This window comes from Aulonocara stuartgranti (genome assembly GCF_965226115.1).
Source record: "Aulonocara stuartgranti genome assembly, chromosome: 23".
Classification (NCBI taxonomy): domain Eukaryota; kingdom Metazoa; phylum Chordata; class Actinopteri; order Cichliformes; family Cichlidae; genus Aulonocara; species Aulonocara stuartgranti.
Window position 1 is genome coordinate 25,453,015 of NC_138958.1, and position 16,328 is coordinate 25,469,342.

At 39.9% G+C, this 16,328-nt stretch overlaps 1 protein-coding gene across 2 annotated transcripts in view; it reads left to right on the forward strand.

Moving 5' to 3' along the window:
• Positions 1 to 1,953: 1,953 nt before the first annotated feature.
• Positions 1,954 to 16,328, forward strand: part of nhej1 (nonhomologous end-joining factor 1) — a 30,096-nt gene continuing 15,721 nt past the window's right edge. The window contains exons 1-6 of one of the 2 annotated variants that reach the window (XM_082525030.1): positions 1,954 to 2,025; positions 2,900 to 3,017; positions 3,331 to 3,544; positions 3,683 to 3,904; positions 3,987 to 4,125; positions 6,884 to 6,942. In XM_082525030.1, the coding sequence (XP_082381156.1) occupies positions 3,356 to 3,544; positions 3,683 to 3,904; positions 3,987 to 4,125; positions 6,884 to 6,942 (609 nt within the window). In that variant the 5' untranslated portion in view covers positions 1,954 to 2,025; positions 2,900 to 3,017; positions 3,331 to 3,355. The remainder of the gene's footprint in view (positions 2,026 to 2,899; positions 3,018 to 3,330; positions 3,545 to 3,682; positions 3,905 to 3,986; positions 4,126 to 6,883; positions 6,943 to 16,328) is intronic. The other variant, XM_082525031.1, reaches the window with a different exon arrangement.

Sequence of the window (16,328 nt, forward strand, 5' to 3'; positions counted from 1 at the left end):
TCACTCAGTGAAGCAGTGGGCAGCCATTGGGCACAGTGTGTAGGGATGGCACCTTGCTGAGGGGTACCTCAGGGTAGCTGTTCAGGGGAATCAAACCCCTGACATTCCAATCATGGGGCCACCACTCTACCTACTGAGCTATCCCTGACCCTAAAATGTTATCTAAAGGACTCTTTTAAGAATGGGATTATGAAACTTGTTTGTTACCCAGGAAACGCTTAAACAGCGGGTATGGCGATTGAACCCATAACCTTGTGTGTTATCAGCACCATATTCTAGTTATCTGACTCGTGGCCTGAATCGTCTGATCTGAAGCCAGCTGTAGAGTTCAGCTGATGAGCTGTGCAGATAGAGGTTGAAGCAGACATTTATATTCCTTGTCAGCTGACACTGCTGTTATTGTTTTTAGGAAAGCCCGTGTTAGGTATAAAAGCACTTATGTGGAGTATTTCTGACTTCTTTTTTGCTATTTCTTGTTAATGAAGCCCAATTGGTAATAAGAAATGTGCTCAAGTGAACTCAGCTACTACATACCTGAGCTCACTCATGCACTTTAGTGGTCAGTATGGGGCTTGAACCCATGACCGTGGCTGTTTCAGCACCATGCTCTACCCACCTGAGCTAACCAACCTGCACGAAGAGTGGTCAAACAACAGTTTTTGTTTTCCAGGATTTCACTGAACAAAGACTATCTATTCTGGACCTCCAATCAACTGAGACTACTAAAGTTTTTGTTTTTGTTTTCCAGGATTTCACTGAACAAAGACTATCTATTCTGGACCTCCAATCAACTGAGACTACTAAAGATGCAAAACCAACATAAATATCCTTTAAAGCTTTAGTTTTGTTTTCATTCACAGTTTCACGTCACATTTGTTGGACATGCTGCGCCAACTGATTTAGACAGGAGTCACAACCTCAAGAGCTGTAGCAGAAGGGCTGTAGCTACATCGTAAGGTTTTAAAAACTGAGCTATAAAACGTGCTGCCGATGAATAGTGGTAATAAAAACCGCGAGAGGCCAACAGTGATCACTGCCTTTTTTAAGGGGCTTGTTCAGATTAAATAGAACAAGATACAAAGCATTAAACATGATAAAACACAACAGCCTTAATAAAAGCAAAGTAATTTGGACCCGGAAGCAGGGTTCATACATCATCACTTAAAGACTGGATATCCCACCTTCTGTGAATGTTTTAATGCAGTACAGTTGTTATTATTGGCAGTTAAAATAAATAATATTCATATAAGAAATAAAATTGTCTTGTGTAAACTGTATATGGTGTTAAATAGGCCTATACTACTGTACTTTAATGTAGGTCATAAGGGTGGTACTTTAAGAGCCATGTATTTTATGAGGTGGTACTCGTTGTGAAAAGTTTGAGAACCACTGTTGTAGAGAGTGTTAAATGAGAGAAAAGTGACACTATTTCAGATAGTGAATCACCAGGCCTTCCAGCTGACGTCATCTGGCCTCTGTCCAGGCTACATTATCGAAGACCATGTGGCCTAATGGATAAGGCGTCTGACTTCGGATCAGAAGATTGAGGGTTCGAGTCCCTTCGTGGTTGGTTATGCGTTTGCTACAGAGAGTCTTATGTGTCGGTAAATGAGGGAAGGACCAGAAGCCAATCTACCATTACACATTAATGGCCGATTTTAAATGAGGAACGCAGTTCGGGACTGATGTCTAATCCGCCATACTGTTTCGTTGTTTTTTTTTTCTTACAGAAAAAGGAATTTCAAAAATATGCACATTAAAAAAATCCAAAATATAAAACTTGATAAAAGCTAATACGAAACATTTAAATTTCACTGTTATGAAGTATATTAAGTGTTTAACGGGTGCATGAAATAAAAAAAAAATACTGGTAACTTTTAAGAGGCTGAGTTTTATTTATTTATTTATTTATTTCGAGACTGGCGGAACCTTTTAAAAGCGCCGCTGTTTGTCGTCGGTGTTGGAATTCTTAACTGTCAACAGGAACCGACTGCGGAGCAGCAGCGTGTGTTGTTGTAAGCTTTAGTACGTTTAAAATACCGTTTTTCTCAGTGTCTCTATGTGTGTTAGGAGCTGTCGGGTTAGAATAACCGAACTTCACTTTAGCGCGTTTACAACTGTAGAGACACAAAAAATTAGCTTAACTTACACCTTGAGTACCAGACCTTGAAGTCTGTCAATTCAGAGCTAAAAGTGAAACATTTTGTAGTAAATTTGTTTCTAGTATCGTGTAGATTGTTGCCGAGTTAAAAAATTTGAACTATCGATGTAAACTGAAGTTTGTTATAAACTAAATATTCATTATATTTTATGAGAAACGTTGAAACCTAAAAAATGTTCGATTTTTAAATATAGTTTGGTTTTCTGGTCATTTGTTACTAGGTTATACGCTCAAAAGGGTGAGAAAAACCACGTCTATAATCCCTTTTATTTTATGAATACACCTAGCAACACACATTTCTTTTTAACACTCGTGTTCAGTGTCTTTATTTTTATATTTTTCTTCATGCTTCGTCTTTGATTTCTAACAATGATCGCTGCGTGTTTAAGTCTCTGGAAATGCTATGTTAATTATAATACAGGCTAGATGGTTACCGAGTTAAAGAGTAGCTGCTACTCATGTGTGTATGCTCTAAAATAACACGATGACTCCTACCAGTATGTGATAAGGAGCAGTGGGATTTTAAATTCCTAATTTTTTGAACGGAGTTTGGACGACACAACCGAGAAAACCGCTGGCATGTGCGTCCACCGTCCTTTCGGTGTAAACTGGTGTCATAAAGTGACTGATTTGGTGTTTTTGAGTTTTCTTAATGATCCTGAGTCAACCTCTGTGTTGTGTAGTGTGTTTCTAATGACTTACTGACGAGAAACACTCGACTTCCTTCCCCGAAAACAGGAGCTGCCACTGCGGTCTGAACCTCCTGCAGTGCTGTGATTATGCGGCCAGCTCTGCGTCTATAAAACGCGGCTTCAGCAGAGCTCAGCCCAGGCTTTTGGGGGCGCATTCCTCGGAGGTGAGTGATTAGAAAACATTTTTGATATAAAATGAAATTAGACCATGTGTTCACTGGCATTCACTTTCAGAAACAGCAGCTCCTGCTTGCTTTGACCGACAAATATGGCTACGAGTCCTGTGATAATAGGTGCTTTTATTGTGAAAGAAAATACTTTGCTGTTGTTTTAATTACTGTTTTTAGTGCAACCCTTTTTATAATATCAAAGCAACATTTTGTTGTAAGAGTTGGAATACGAATAATATTAATAATAATAACAACAATAATGCTAACAATAATAATGACAATACAACATCTCCACCCTGCCTTTAAGTAGCTCTTTCGTCCTGTTTTCCCTGATGGAGGGAAGCGGAGCACCTGCTGAGGACATCCTCTTCCGGCGTCCCTGGCTTCCCGTGAGCATCAGTGGGTGCCAGCTCCTGGCCAAGAGCTGGTTCGGTGAGACGGCGTACCATATCCTGCTCACCGACATGCACTGTATGTGGGAGGAGAGGATGGACACAGCAGTCATCCAGAGCAGAGCACATGTATGCACAAATGTGAACAGATAACCTGCGAGGCCTTGTGGAATTTACTTAGCAGGAAATCTTTATTCTTACTGTTCTTAAAAGCCAGATGAGCAAAAACCCGTGTTTGATGAATACATTCTTGTTCTCCATCATCAGGAGCTTAACAGGCGTTTGCGAGCCCCAGTAAAAGCCTTCTTCACTCACCTGTGTGAGGTGGTTAAGCCCTGCCTGGCGGGAGTCGGCAGCCAGACTGAAAACGAGGTTCAGATCTCTCTGACGAGACAGGAAGACGGTAGTATCAACATGAGGCTGAAGAGCGAGCTGGCAGGACTCCCTTTCTACTGGGAGTTTCACTGCACCCCTGCACCAGTAGCTTTGGTACGTCCTTACCTTTCAGATTTCTTTTTTAAACCCTAATCGTGGCGGCTGGGCTGTCTGACTGTTTTGTGCGTTTCTTCAGGTGTGCATTCAGCTGGTGCGCCCCCTGCTGACGATGAGTCGCCTGCTGCAGCGGCAGGTGGAGCAGCTGGGAGGTCTGCTGGTGAGGAAGGACGCTGAGATCCAGGACTACAGAGAGAATGGAGCCACGCTCAGCAGAGGTACAGAGGCTGTGCCAGTGTGCCTGCACATGTGATGTGACAATAAAAAGTGATTTGATTTGATTTGATTTGATTTGATTTGTTTGTAAGGTCGCAGCATTTCCAGCAGCACTTCCTTGTCTGTTGTAATGGGATTGTGATATGCACCTGGTGAAAGCTGGAGGAATCCACCATCACATTACTCACTGGTTTTTGGGCTGGTGTGTTGAAGTCGGAAGCAAACATATTGGTTAGCAAGCTGCGCTGTAATTAATCTAACAACATCTAAGCAAAATGCAGAAACAGTGTGTGGACAAACTAAATACGCAGATGGGGGCAGTGTCCAAATTATGGGGTGCAGCCAGTGTGTGGGCCTCACTTGTACTGTGTTGGCCCAAGAGCTGAAGTGAAAAAGAATGTTAAAAAAGAATGAAAGGTGTCCACTGCAGTTCCTGGTGAACTCTCAAATTGAGAAATGTTTGCACCCTTTCCTTTTCCAGCTCATTTGTCAACCAATCAACATTCAGTGTATGCGCAGTTTAACAGCATACTATTGGGTTTTTACAGGTGTGTGTTTGCGTAACCCGGCTTGCAGACAAAACAAGTATACGTAACAGCCAGGTGCTGCTAATCAAATGCATTTGATTCATTGCTCATTAGCGAGTGTGAGCACCTGTAAAGAAGCAATAGCAGGAACAGTAAGGAACAGCAAGAAAAAGATAATCCACAAGTGGAAAACATTCCCTCCAAGGTCAGACTGTGCAATGCTCAGTGAACTTGTAAAAAACAAAACAAAACCCAAGAGCTCCATCTCAGACTGTACGGTTGGCACGGTGGAGGAAGGGGTCATGATTTGGGCTTGTTTTGCAGCCGAAGGACACGGGCAGCTTCAACCATCTCCTCTGTATACCAAAGTATTTTGGAGTCAGGTGTTAGGCCATCTGTCCGGCAGCTAAAACTTGGCTCCGACTGGGTCATTTAACAGGACAATGATCCACAGCACAGCAGCAAATCTGTAACAGAATGGTCCAGTGCTGAGGTGGGGGCTGCTGTAAATAAGAGTTGGGCAAAATTCCTCCATAATGATGTAAGAGACCGATTAGGTCTTAAACTAAATGATGCCTTTTTTATTCACTGTGTCTGCATTTTTGTTAGTTTTTTTCTACTGAATAAAGAATGAGTTAGTGTGATGGTTTGTGTGTTGTTGTCCATCAGAGCTTGTATTTATCTAATTTTAAGATCTGCTATGGACAGGTCTTAAAACAAAGGCACATTAATTCATATTTAAATTTGGTGTACAGTGCAATTTTGTGTTTTCTGAAGTCTAGTTTTTGTTTTTAGTTAAATTAAATGTTTTTTTAAATTTTTTTCAGTTTTAGATTTATTTTAGCTTTAGTTCACCATGATAAGCTCAGTCTGTACCTTACACCAGGCTGTAGTTGTCAGATAAATGCGTTAATCTACTCTACAAGGGACCGGCAACACAAACGCTGATGATCACATTCAGCCTCCATGACTTTGAACCTTAATATAATTTAATCACCTGAGTTATAAAAAAACCAAAATCACCTTTGCACAGCTATCATGAACTCGAAAACTGTTCATAGAGAACAAAATGTATTTTTGCAGTTTTCAAACTCTGTCCGCTCTTTGGCTACTCAGGTTAAACATGATACATAAGTCACTTAGATACCTTCAAAAAGTTATTGTATGTTATTTTTATTTGTTCCTAAGTAAATCAGTTTGGCTGAGATAAGTTATAGTTCTCACACAGCTGAATAAACATCAAACAGAAAACTGATTAAACAGAAGTGTGAGATGGTAGAGTGAATGTGAGTGTGAATGGTTGTCTGTCCCTATGTGTTGGCTCTGCGACAGACTGGCGACCTGTCCAGGGTGTACCCCGCCTTTCGCCCTATGACAGCTGGGATAGGCTCCAGCACTCCCCGCGACCCTGAAAAGGATAAGCGGAAGCGACTGGATGGATGGATGGATGGATGGTGAGATGGTAGAGAATTTACTCCAATGTCCTGTTATATTTTACGGAGCAAGGAGTAGACGGCTGAGTTTATTAAACTCCATTGAGACAGCTGGTGACGCAAATCTGAAGGCTAGACCGTCCCATTTCACAGCCTCGCACTTCCGGCCTTCTCGGTTTTCGGAGGATCCGGCCTTCGCGGTGTACTTGAGCCGAAGGATGCAGCCCCTGAATTGAGATACAGCCTATGGGTGCTCACTCATTTGTGGAGCCATCCTGTAGTGGACATTAGCGGAAATGCAGTTTTTGGTACCTCCCCATAGGTTGCTAACTGTTTAGCAGTGCTTTAACTGCTTTTGTGACCCCTCAGTCTGATCACTGTGGAATCAGAATCAGAATCAGAATACTTTATTGATCCCTGGGGGAAATTATTTTTTGTTACAGTGCTCCATTTTAAACCAACATTAAGACAAGACAGACAATACGCTAACTAAGAATAGTACAATATATACATATATATACATACATACATACATACATACATACATAAGTCACTTATAAATAAATATTTGGAAAAGAAACGTGTAGTTGTAGCAGCAAACAGTGTGTTAAGTGGATGCGTTGTACAGGGAGATGGCCACAGGCAGGAATGATTTCCTGTGTCGTTCAGTGGTGCTTTTCGGTAATCTCAGTCTCTCACTGAACGAACTCCTGTGACTGACCAACATGTCATGGAGTGGGTGGGAGTGGAGTGTCATGATATCATGATTATAATCCAGATGTGTGTCTTTTTGAACCCAGAACGGCTGCAGACAGATGTTTTTGAGGAGCACACCCACAGAGAAGACTTCATTGCAAAGGTGAGAGGTCTCACACACACACACGCACACGCACATGGAAAAGAAATCGTAAAAACTTATATGATTTACTCATGAAAGTGGCCACTTTCTCATTACTTTCATATATTGTTTTATTAAGTATCCAAAACATACAAGTTTCATTTATATAATTTTTCAAGGGATCTTATATCTGTTTTCACTCTTGTATGCTTTTCATACAAGTTTCACACAAGACAGATACAAACTTTATAAGATTTATATATATCTTTTTCATATGGGACGGACACACACACACACACACACACACGCACGCACGCAGCCTATAGTTTGAGCTCCGTTCCTCGTCATTAACCTGCTGTGGTGAGCTTCCTTGTGATAAACCACTGCGGTCGCTGGAACTTGAGCCGTGTGACGTGCTCAATAATCGCTGTGTGCCACTTCCTGCCAATCAGGATGAGGTGAGGTTAAGTCCCCGTGTGTGTGTGTGTGTGTGTGTGTGTGCGTGTGTACACTGTATTCAGGTGTGGAATTTCTCATCTCTTACTATGCTGACCTCTGACCTCCTCTGACCTCCACTCTGTGTGTGTGTGTGTGTGTGTGTGTGTGTGTGTGTGTGTGTGTGTGTGTGTGTGTGTGGGGTCTGGGTTTTCAGATGCACCTGTTGAATTTTTCAGGACGGATACGACTGGCTATTTTTATATTTTTATTATGTTAACACTTCAGTGTGTTTTTCACACAGTTTCCATTTGAGTTTTGATACCCACATCCCTGCTGCCTTGACATTTGTCCACCTTCAAATACACTAGTCATACTGTATGTGGTAAAAAGGAAGAAAGCAAATCAATAAATATTTAATTTTAAGGGACAGACTGAACCATTAGGTTACAGCTGGTTGTGTTACTTTTTTTTGGATCCAAATGTTTCAACCTTTGGATGTCTCAGACATTTAAATGTCTTCTGTGTTACAAACAGAGCAGTACTCAGACAAAAAATAGCTGAATAAATGTATTATTCCAGTTCATTGTTTGTCAATTATCCAACCAAAAAACAACAACAACAAAAAAAGTGTCTGTCTGTCCTTTCTTCCTTCATGGGAACTAGAGTCGATCAAAATATCTATATATAAGATAAGATAAGATAACCTTTATTAGTCCCACACGTGGGAAATTTGTTTTGTCACAGCAGGAAGTGGACAGTGCAAAAGTTATGAGGCAAAAATTAGAATACAATAAGAATAAATACAGTACACAACTGTACAGAATAGAATAAAATAAAATACTATATACAGTAGAATAAAATAAAATAAATATACAATAAGATAAAAATAGAATACAAATACAAATACTATATACAACTGAGTAAAAATACAACGATGACAGAAAGGATTATTGCACTTAGTATTATTGCATATGTATGGATGTGTGTGCTTGATCAGTTAAAGTCTTTATTATGGAGTCTGACAGCAGTGGGGAGGAAAGACCTGCGAAATCTCTCCGTCCCACACCGTGGGTGTTATATTGTTATATGATTGGTACAGACGCATTAAAATGTGTTCAGAATTTCCAAATCACTGATGATTCATCTCATAAGACATGACCCGCTGTTCTCCTCTACATAAAGTGATTTTTCAAATACTTTTAACCTATAAAAATCAGCCCTGTGTTTACTTGATGTTGGATCACCACTAAAGTTTGCAGTGGACTTGGTCATATTTACAGAGGTACCTACACATGTGGGTTTTTACAGGTTTCAGTCGTGGTAAAAAGGATGTTGCAGCATCATGACTCACTTTACTGCATCCTCTGATTCGATTTACAGTAGCAGCAGCGTTGTTGGCCATTACAACTAACTGCTTCTTATGCACACAGACGTTTCTGTTGCACCTTAAATTAATATCTGATGCCTACTTATCATCTGAAAACGAGCACCATCGAAATCCATGTGTCCCGTTGTAAATCCTTAAGACCAATCAGTGTCCATTAGCTGGATTATCAGTGTTTTATGGGCTAACTGCGGTGTGCAAGGAGACGTCCTTGGATGACTTTAGCGATAAGTGGACTTTTTTTTTTTTCTCCCTGAGCTAATGTTAGCTGGTGTATCTTAAGTAAGGTTGAGGTCCGGACTTTGACTGGATCATTGCAGCACCTTGATCCTTTTATGTTCAGATCATTGTCCTGTTTCATGACCCAGATATCCTCACATTTGACTCTAAAATACTTTGGTATACAGAGGAATTTATGGTCAACTCAATGACTGCAAGGTGCCCAAATCATCACCCCAGTACTGATATGCTGTGTTTGGTCCACGTTGTTACCTTTTAGAACATCTTCCAAAGAAAGTCTAAGTATATTAAATTAAAACTTCCGCTTGCAGCTTTTCAGGCAGTATTTTGTGCATTTTACCTTAAACATCTTCTATGTATTTATTTATTTACTTCATTCTATTTGTTGGACCTTCATCCCTTGTGCGTATGCATGGTCTGTGGAAGTTTTTACATTTGTTCAAACAAACTGTGGTAAGAAAATACAGATGAGTCACAGATTTGGTCGAACATTCATACGCGCAGTCTATCTGTGAATAAGATCCACTGTCTCCAGAGGTGTTAAAAGATGCCTTCTTGTATGTCGTGGGGTTTTTATAGCTCTCGGGGAAATTTCCCGTCTCAGGTGAGTGTGCGGGGAAGATGCTGCAGGGCTTGCTTGTGTGTCATCAGGTTGTTTTTGGGGAGGGAAGCAGCCTGTTTGTTGATGCTGTTTGTGTAAAAGGACAAACCAGGAAAGAATCACAGTTTCATTCGGTGGAAAAGCTCCAGGTCAGGTACGATTATGACTCATGGAAAGTTACATCAGGGTCACAGTGGAAGCTCTATTTTCTGCTTTTTAAAAAAATATTTTTTCTGGGCAATCAGTGTTGAGCCAGGCTGGGTGAAGTGGACAGTCAGAAACCACAGAAGAAGAAGAAAAGTGCTGCAGTAGATCAAAGTCTTCTTCTCTCATGGCAAATTACACCGGGCTGCGACCAGGCCGCCCTCAGACCAAAGTCCAAACTGAAATAAAAGTGTGTCTGGGAAAAATGTTGCCGCGATGCGTCAAGCAGAGAATCACACACGCGATGGATAGACTGCTATTTGTGTGTGTGTGTGTGTGTGTGTGTGTGTGTGTGTGTGTGTATGTTTAGCATGTGTGTGTAGTATTTATCTATCAGGGTCAGGCTTTTGCATACCTGTACGCGTGCATGTCCGTGAATGTGCCATCCCTGTGTTGTGTTTGTGTCGGCATCTCTATCTCCATGAGAACGTCCACTGCAGCCCATCATACTTATATTTAGTTTCTTTTTTACTCTCCTGATGTCATGGCGTCAGCAATCTTCTGTAGCTCTCTGCCAGATAATGAATGAGCCCATTTCCAAAAATGTCACAGTAACAGACGGATCAGAGCTGCAGGTACAACACACAGTCTGTATTTGTGCCCCGTTGCTGTTTTTAAAAACAAAAAAACAAAAAACAACCCGGCTTCAGTTTCAGCTTCAGCTTTTCTTCCTTGAACTTGAACTTCTTTGACATTTACACAGTTATTTACGTGCACAGTGCCAACACAGAGCGGCACAGACCAATATCTTCAGAAATCATCCGCCTCATCACCCTCTCCTTTACCGTTTCCTCGTGTGTGTGCGTGTGCATGTGTGTGTGTGCGTGTACCATTTATGGCCTCTGGTTTCCCACATTAAGGGGAGTAAAGGGCAGAGGGACAGTGAGAGGGAGACGATGATGACAGGAACTGTAGCTTTTATTTTCTACTGCAGCTTTCCATGCAAAGCCCCTCCCCACTCGGTCACCACACAAACACCCCACCCAGCTCAGGTCAACATTTACATGGGTGGAATTAGTCTGTGCTTCCCACTGATGTATACACACACACACACACACACACACACACACACACACACACACACACACACACACACACACACACACACACACACTGGGAATTAACTTGGGCACAGGCTAAAGCTGGTCATGGAGCCAGAGGATGAAAAAAAAAAAAAGTGTTCAAATCCTTTTAGGATCACATCAGCTTCCCTTTAGGACCTAAATTTGAGCGGTGTGTGTGTGTGTGTCTGCGCTTGGGCATCTGTGAGGACCAGTTCTACAGCGTGAGGATACTTTTAAAAACCTGTTGTGTTTTTAAAAGTGTAGCTGTTTTTTGTAAACCCCCCCCCCCCCCCTTTTTTTTTTTTTTTAAATACATGTTTTATAAGATTAGGACTTTTTTTTCGCTGTTTCTTTTTGTAAAGTGAGAAGCCCCGTTTTAAAACTGGGGAGTTTTGGACATTTCTTTTTGTAAAATAATGGCCATTGTTTAATATGAGGTTAAGAGCCTTTTTTAAAAAGCGTGAATGTTTTAGTAAAGTGAGAACGCTTTTCTATAAAGTGCACACTTTATGTAAAAAGTGCCGTTATTTAAAGTCTTTTTTTTTTTTTCTTGAGTTTTGAAAAATAGGGATAATTTTTGTAAAATTATAACTTTTTCAAAATTGAGAGGTATCCTTGTTGAGGGCTTTTTTTTGTGTAAGGTGTGATTTTTGCAAAATACTCTGTTTATCAAATAAACACTTTTTTTGTAACGCTAGGACCATATTTTATTTAGAAATTGAGGATTATTTTTCATAAAATTATGTTTGGTTTTCCCTTTTTTCTTTTTTCTTTTTTTTTTTTTGTAAACATAGGACTGTTGTTTATAAAGTGAGGACCTATTGTAAATTGAAAAACCCTTTTTATAAAGTACTGGGTATTGGTAAATTTAAATTATTTAAAAGTGATCAGTTTTTGTTTTTTTGTACAATTAGAACCTTTTCCAACATCTGTAACATTAATTATATATTTTATATATACAGTGTTGAGAAGGTTACTTTTAAAATGTTTTCCACTACAGGCACAAAATATAGTTTGTAACATACTCTGTTAAGTTACTTAATGTGAGTAACGTATTCTGAATACTTTGGATTACTTAATATATTGTCATGCTTTTTAGAATTACATGACTGTACTATTGCTGTGTGATTTATTACTATTACTGAAGGCTGCATTACAACCTGCTAGCTGCAAATAATCATGGGCGGTTCTGAAAGATTTTTAAATCTTAATATAAAATGAGTAACAGTAGGGTCGACATTAGGTAAGGCTGCACTTTTTGCAGTGATCTCGTATAGAAAACTATTTCTGTATCAGCAATATATTTTCTTTCTGTCTGCTTTCAGAACTGCGCATGATTATTTGCAGCTAGCAGGTTGTAATGCAGCCTTCAGTAATAGTAATAAATCACACAGCAATAGTACACCAAAGATACTGAAGTGGCACATAACCCAGGTAGCTACCACAACTAAAACAAGGCAGTAAGCTAATGTTAGTTTTTAAAAAAGAACTTGCTTCCAGATGTTTCTTTAAGTTGGAGTCTTTTGACGCTGAGAGCAGCTTGGTTGCTGGCAAACAGAGTTGGCATTGTACGGTCAGATTTCGCCCATCCCTTTCTTCTTTTGTGTGTGTGTGTGTGTGTGTGTGTGTGTGTGTGTGTGTGTGTGTGTGTGTGTGTCAGTCAAAATGAAAGCAACCTGTTTGGTAAAGCAACCTCTTTTCACAAAGCCATGACTCCTATATAAATTAAAGTGAGGATGTTTTGTGATAAGAATTCCTTTTAATGTAAAATGAAAACAAGAGTGAGAGCTTTTCTTTCTTGTTCATTTCTTTTTCTTTGGGTGACATAAAGTTGGGAAGTTTTCTTGACTTTTTTTTGAAGGTTCCTAATATCTTGGGGTTCAAGTTAACGTTAGGTAAGGGTCACGATGAGGGACCTCATGTGCCTCGGGATCCACACGGCGATGGAAGTACAAATTTATTGTGAGTCAGATGGCAGCAGCTGATGACCTGGCAGAGGGGAGTGTCACACAAAGCATTTTGTGACGCATGGTTTTGGTTTTCAGAGTCAAGTGTGTGTGTGTGTGTGTGTGTGTGTGTGTGTGTGTGTGTGTGTCACAGGCCCTGTTTATTATCTTTTACATGCATGTGTGTGTTTCATGGTGACGCATGCTCTGCAGTTTTCGGCACTGTGCTCGCAGCACCAGCAGCAGCGTCACAGCTGTTGACTCTAAACTGAATTGTCACTGTTTGGGAACGATGCCCGCTTCCTGTTTCATGAGACGGCGGCTTCACAGCTCCACTGACAATTAGTGGCCGCTTCTGACCAAAACACCTCACTTGAGCTGCACAGACTCACATAATTGAGCCAAAATGTTGCGGCTTCCAAATTTGGCATTCCTTACTCCAAATTTCCAGCTTTTCTGGCTTAAATTGAAGGTTTTCCTGGTCAGGTTTGAGTTGGGTTTGCTTGAAACTGCTTACAAACAATGAATCAGAAACTATTTCTTTCTTCTTTACAGTGCAGCTTTCCGTCTCCAGTAAAAGCGCTGTATTGGGTTGTGTGTTCAAATTGCTGAGGAAATTATCCTTAAATGCTACATCGTGCTCCACGTGAAGCCCTGTGCGGCTGGTATAACAGGAGGAGTTGAATCCTAATATCTGTGTGCTTCAACCAGAGTCTCTAAGTTAAGAGCAGGGCAGGAAACGTAATTTTTGCATCCACTGACCACAGAGCCTGACCGATTCCAAAATACACACTTTGACTTTCAGCAGCTGAATATGACTTTGAGAATAAGGAGAAGCTGCAGATATTGATCAGTTTGCTGTCTGCAAATGAGGGAAAATTAAAGGACAAAACCGAAAGCTCCTTAAACTTAAGCACAGTTTCTGAAATGCATAAATCAAGTAAAATACATAAATGAAAACTGCTTTCATGGTTGGAAAACAGGACTTGTCTCCCATTTAATCTGACTAACATCTTTATGTTTATTGTTGTCAACAGTAAATTCTAATATGGATTAAATATTTTTAAATTCAGATAAAAAATGCAGATAAGGAGGCTGAGGAATTTAAGCCCTGAGTGATATCTGCAGGCAAAACCTGGGGTAAAAAGGAGCATAAAAGAGAATAAGCGAGCTTTAAAAAAACAAATATGACCAGGAGTGTTATTGGAAGCCATGGCAACAGAAATGAATCAAGTGCAAGTACAATGAACCACAGTTTAAATCAAAAACTGTTTTAAACATACGAGGGGAAAAAAAACCCCAAACTTGCTTCATAACAACATTGATTGTTAACCTGTCGTTCACCTGTTGTTGTTACGAGTCGCTGAATTTTAATGCTCTTCCTAAAGTCAGGAATTAGTCAGGATCGGTCCACACTGAAGCACAAGGCCTGAGTTTTACTACTAAAACATCTAATATCCATTTAAAAGGTCCTTAAATATCAGTGAGGTGGAAATGTAGTTAAATTACTGCAAAAACATGCTGGTGTGGAAATGGCTTCACAGTTTTATGGTAATTTTGCATTACCATATCAAACTGGAAAACAAAGGGGGGGGGGGGGGGGTGAAGGAAAAGTCAAAAACACACGAGGTACTTTAAATTATATACAAAAGCCTTTCAATAAAAAGAATGTAAGACATGATAAAGTCTGCCTTGAGTGATTAACAGTCTATAATACATCACCAGGACTCTAAATAATCCAACATGTATCTTAACTGAAGATCTAGAAGAAGCAACCGTGTGTTTTAACATCTGTATCTGTTTTCTCTTTGCTGTGGAGGCGCGCCGGACTCTATAATTTCATATGTGAGGCTGAGAAAACAAGACAGTTATTGTAGGAGCAGGAGGAAAGAAGGATTTGAGGAAGGTGAGAAAGGTTTTTCTCTCTTTACGTCTCTCCTCTGTAAATCATTGACCGTTGTGCTCATAAACAGCGGTGTGCGGCACTTTGTGTCATGGACCTGAGGAATTCAGGGGCTACGTGGTAAGTAGGCGAGGCTAGAAAGAGGCAGCATTTACACTCTTCAGCAGCAAAGTGATGGAGAATATTTAGCTTCTTGGTCACCGTATTCAACCTGATATTCTTGGTGATATCTAAAGACTCGATATTCAGTTGTTTCCAGTGTTTTTGCTTGGTTAGTGACCGAGCTATTGTAGCAACTAAAATGACTGAATAGTGTCTTTATTTCTACAATTTTTTTTATGGTTTTGTTTACATTTATCAGAAAATTTTACAGATAAAAATAATATGATGTCATTTACTGAGGCTTTTAGTCATTTCCATATGAAAATGAGTGTTGCCTGCTTGCCTGTTACTTCTTTTAAAACAAATTTTCTATGTTTCAGTAAAATTCCGGGTGAATTTTGGGTGAATAATATATTTCAGTATGCTTTTATCATTTAACACCAACATTTTAGTTAAGTAGCACAGGCCTACAGACTGGTCTGCAACCATTTGGCAACCACCAGTCATGAGGGAAAAATTAGTATTCCTTGACCTGTTGTGATTGAAGGTTGAGGGCAGCAACAGGGAAAAATGACTTCTAAAGCCACAAAAACACAGGCCTACAGACCAGTCAGTAGCCCCCTGGCAACCACCTGTTGCTATGGAAAAATATGTATTCTGCAAACCGTTGGCACAAACCTCCTCCTGCTTGCTTTGGTTGCTAGCATATTGGTGCAGTCATAGTTTGCATGGAAGTGGCAGACTTGTCTACAAACACTGTCCAGCTGATCTCAGAGCTGTAGTGAAAATGTGAAAAGTGTGCTGCAGACCAAAAATGTAGAAGCTTCACCTTCAAAGTAAAAGCTGTTCCTCAGCACTGCAGCCGACAAGTTTCAAAAGGAGCAACTTTTACTTTCAGAGGAAACGGTCTCCATTCCTGGTTTGTGTCACACTTTTTAAAGTTTTACTACCATTCGACAAGTAGTTAGCTCATATTTGCTGGCATTCTTTACTAGCTGTTTCACTCAGTGAGAGTCAGGAATCAGTCAGCCAGTCAGAATGCACATCAAATATGGCATATGGAATAGGGAGGGCTAGAATGGGCAATAATGGCATTCACCCTGCTGGTAACCCAGTTGTTGCTTGAATGGTGTCTCTGCAACAAACCTTGTGGATGGATAGAGAAGGAAAAATAAAATGTAAAAAAAAAAAAATATATATATATATATATATATATATATATATATATATATATATATATATATATATATATATCTCATAATATATCCTGGAATTCCCACCAGTGAAGTCATCAGATTCACCGTTACGTGTATGCTTCTGTTTCAAACTAAATCTGATTAGAAAAGGTGAAATATCTCAAATACTTATTTCAAACACTCAGAGTATTTAAATTATTTAAATATCTGAAATATGTTCTCATTTTGACAGTTTTCAATGTCCGTAATGTAAAACTGTCTGTCTTAGTGTCTGTTTGTGAAGCAGACTTTAAATAACTATTAATGGCTAGATGTTCACCGGACATCTT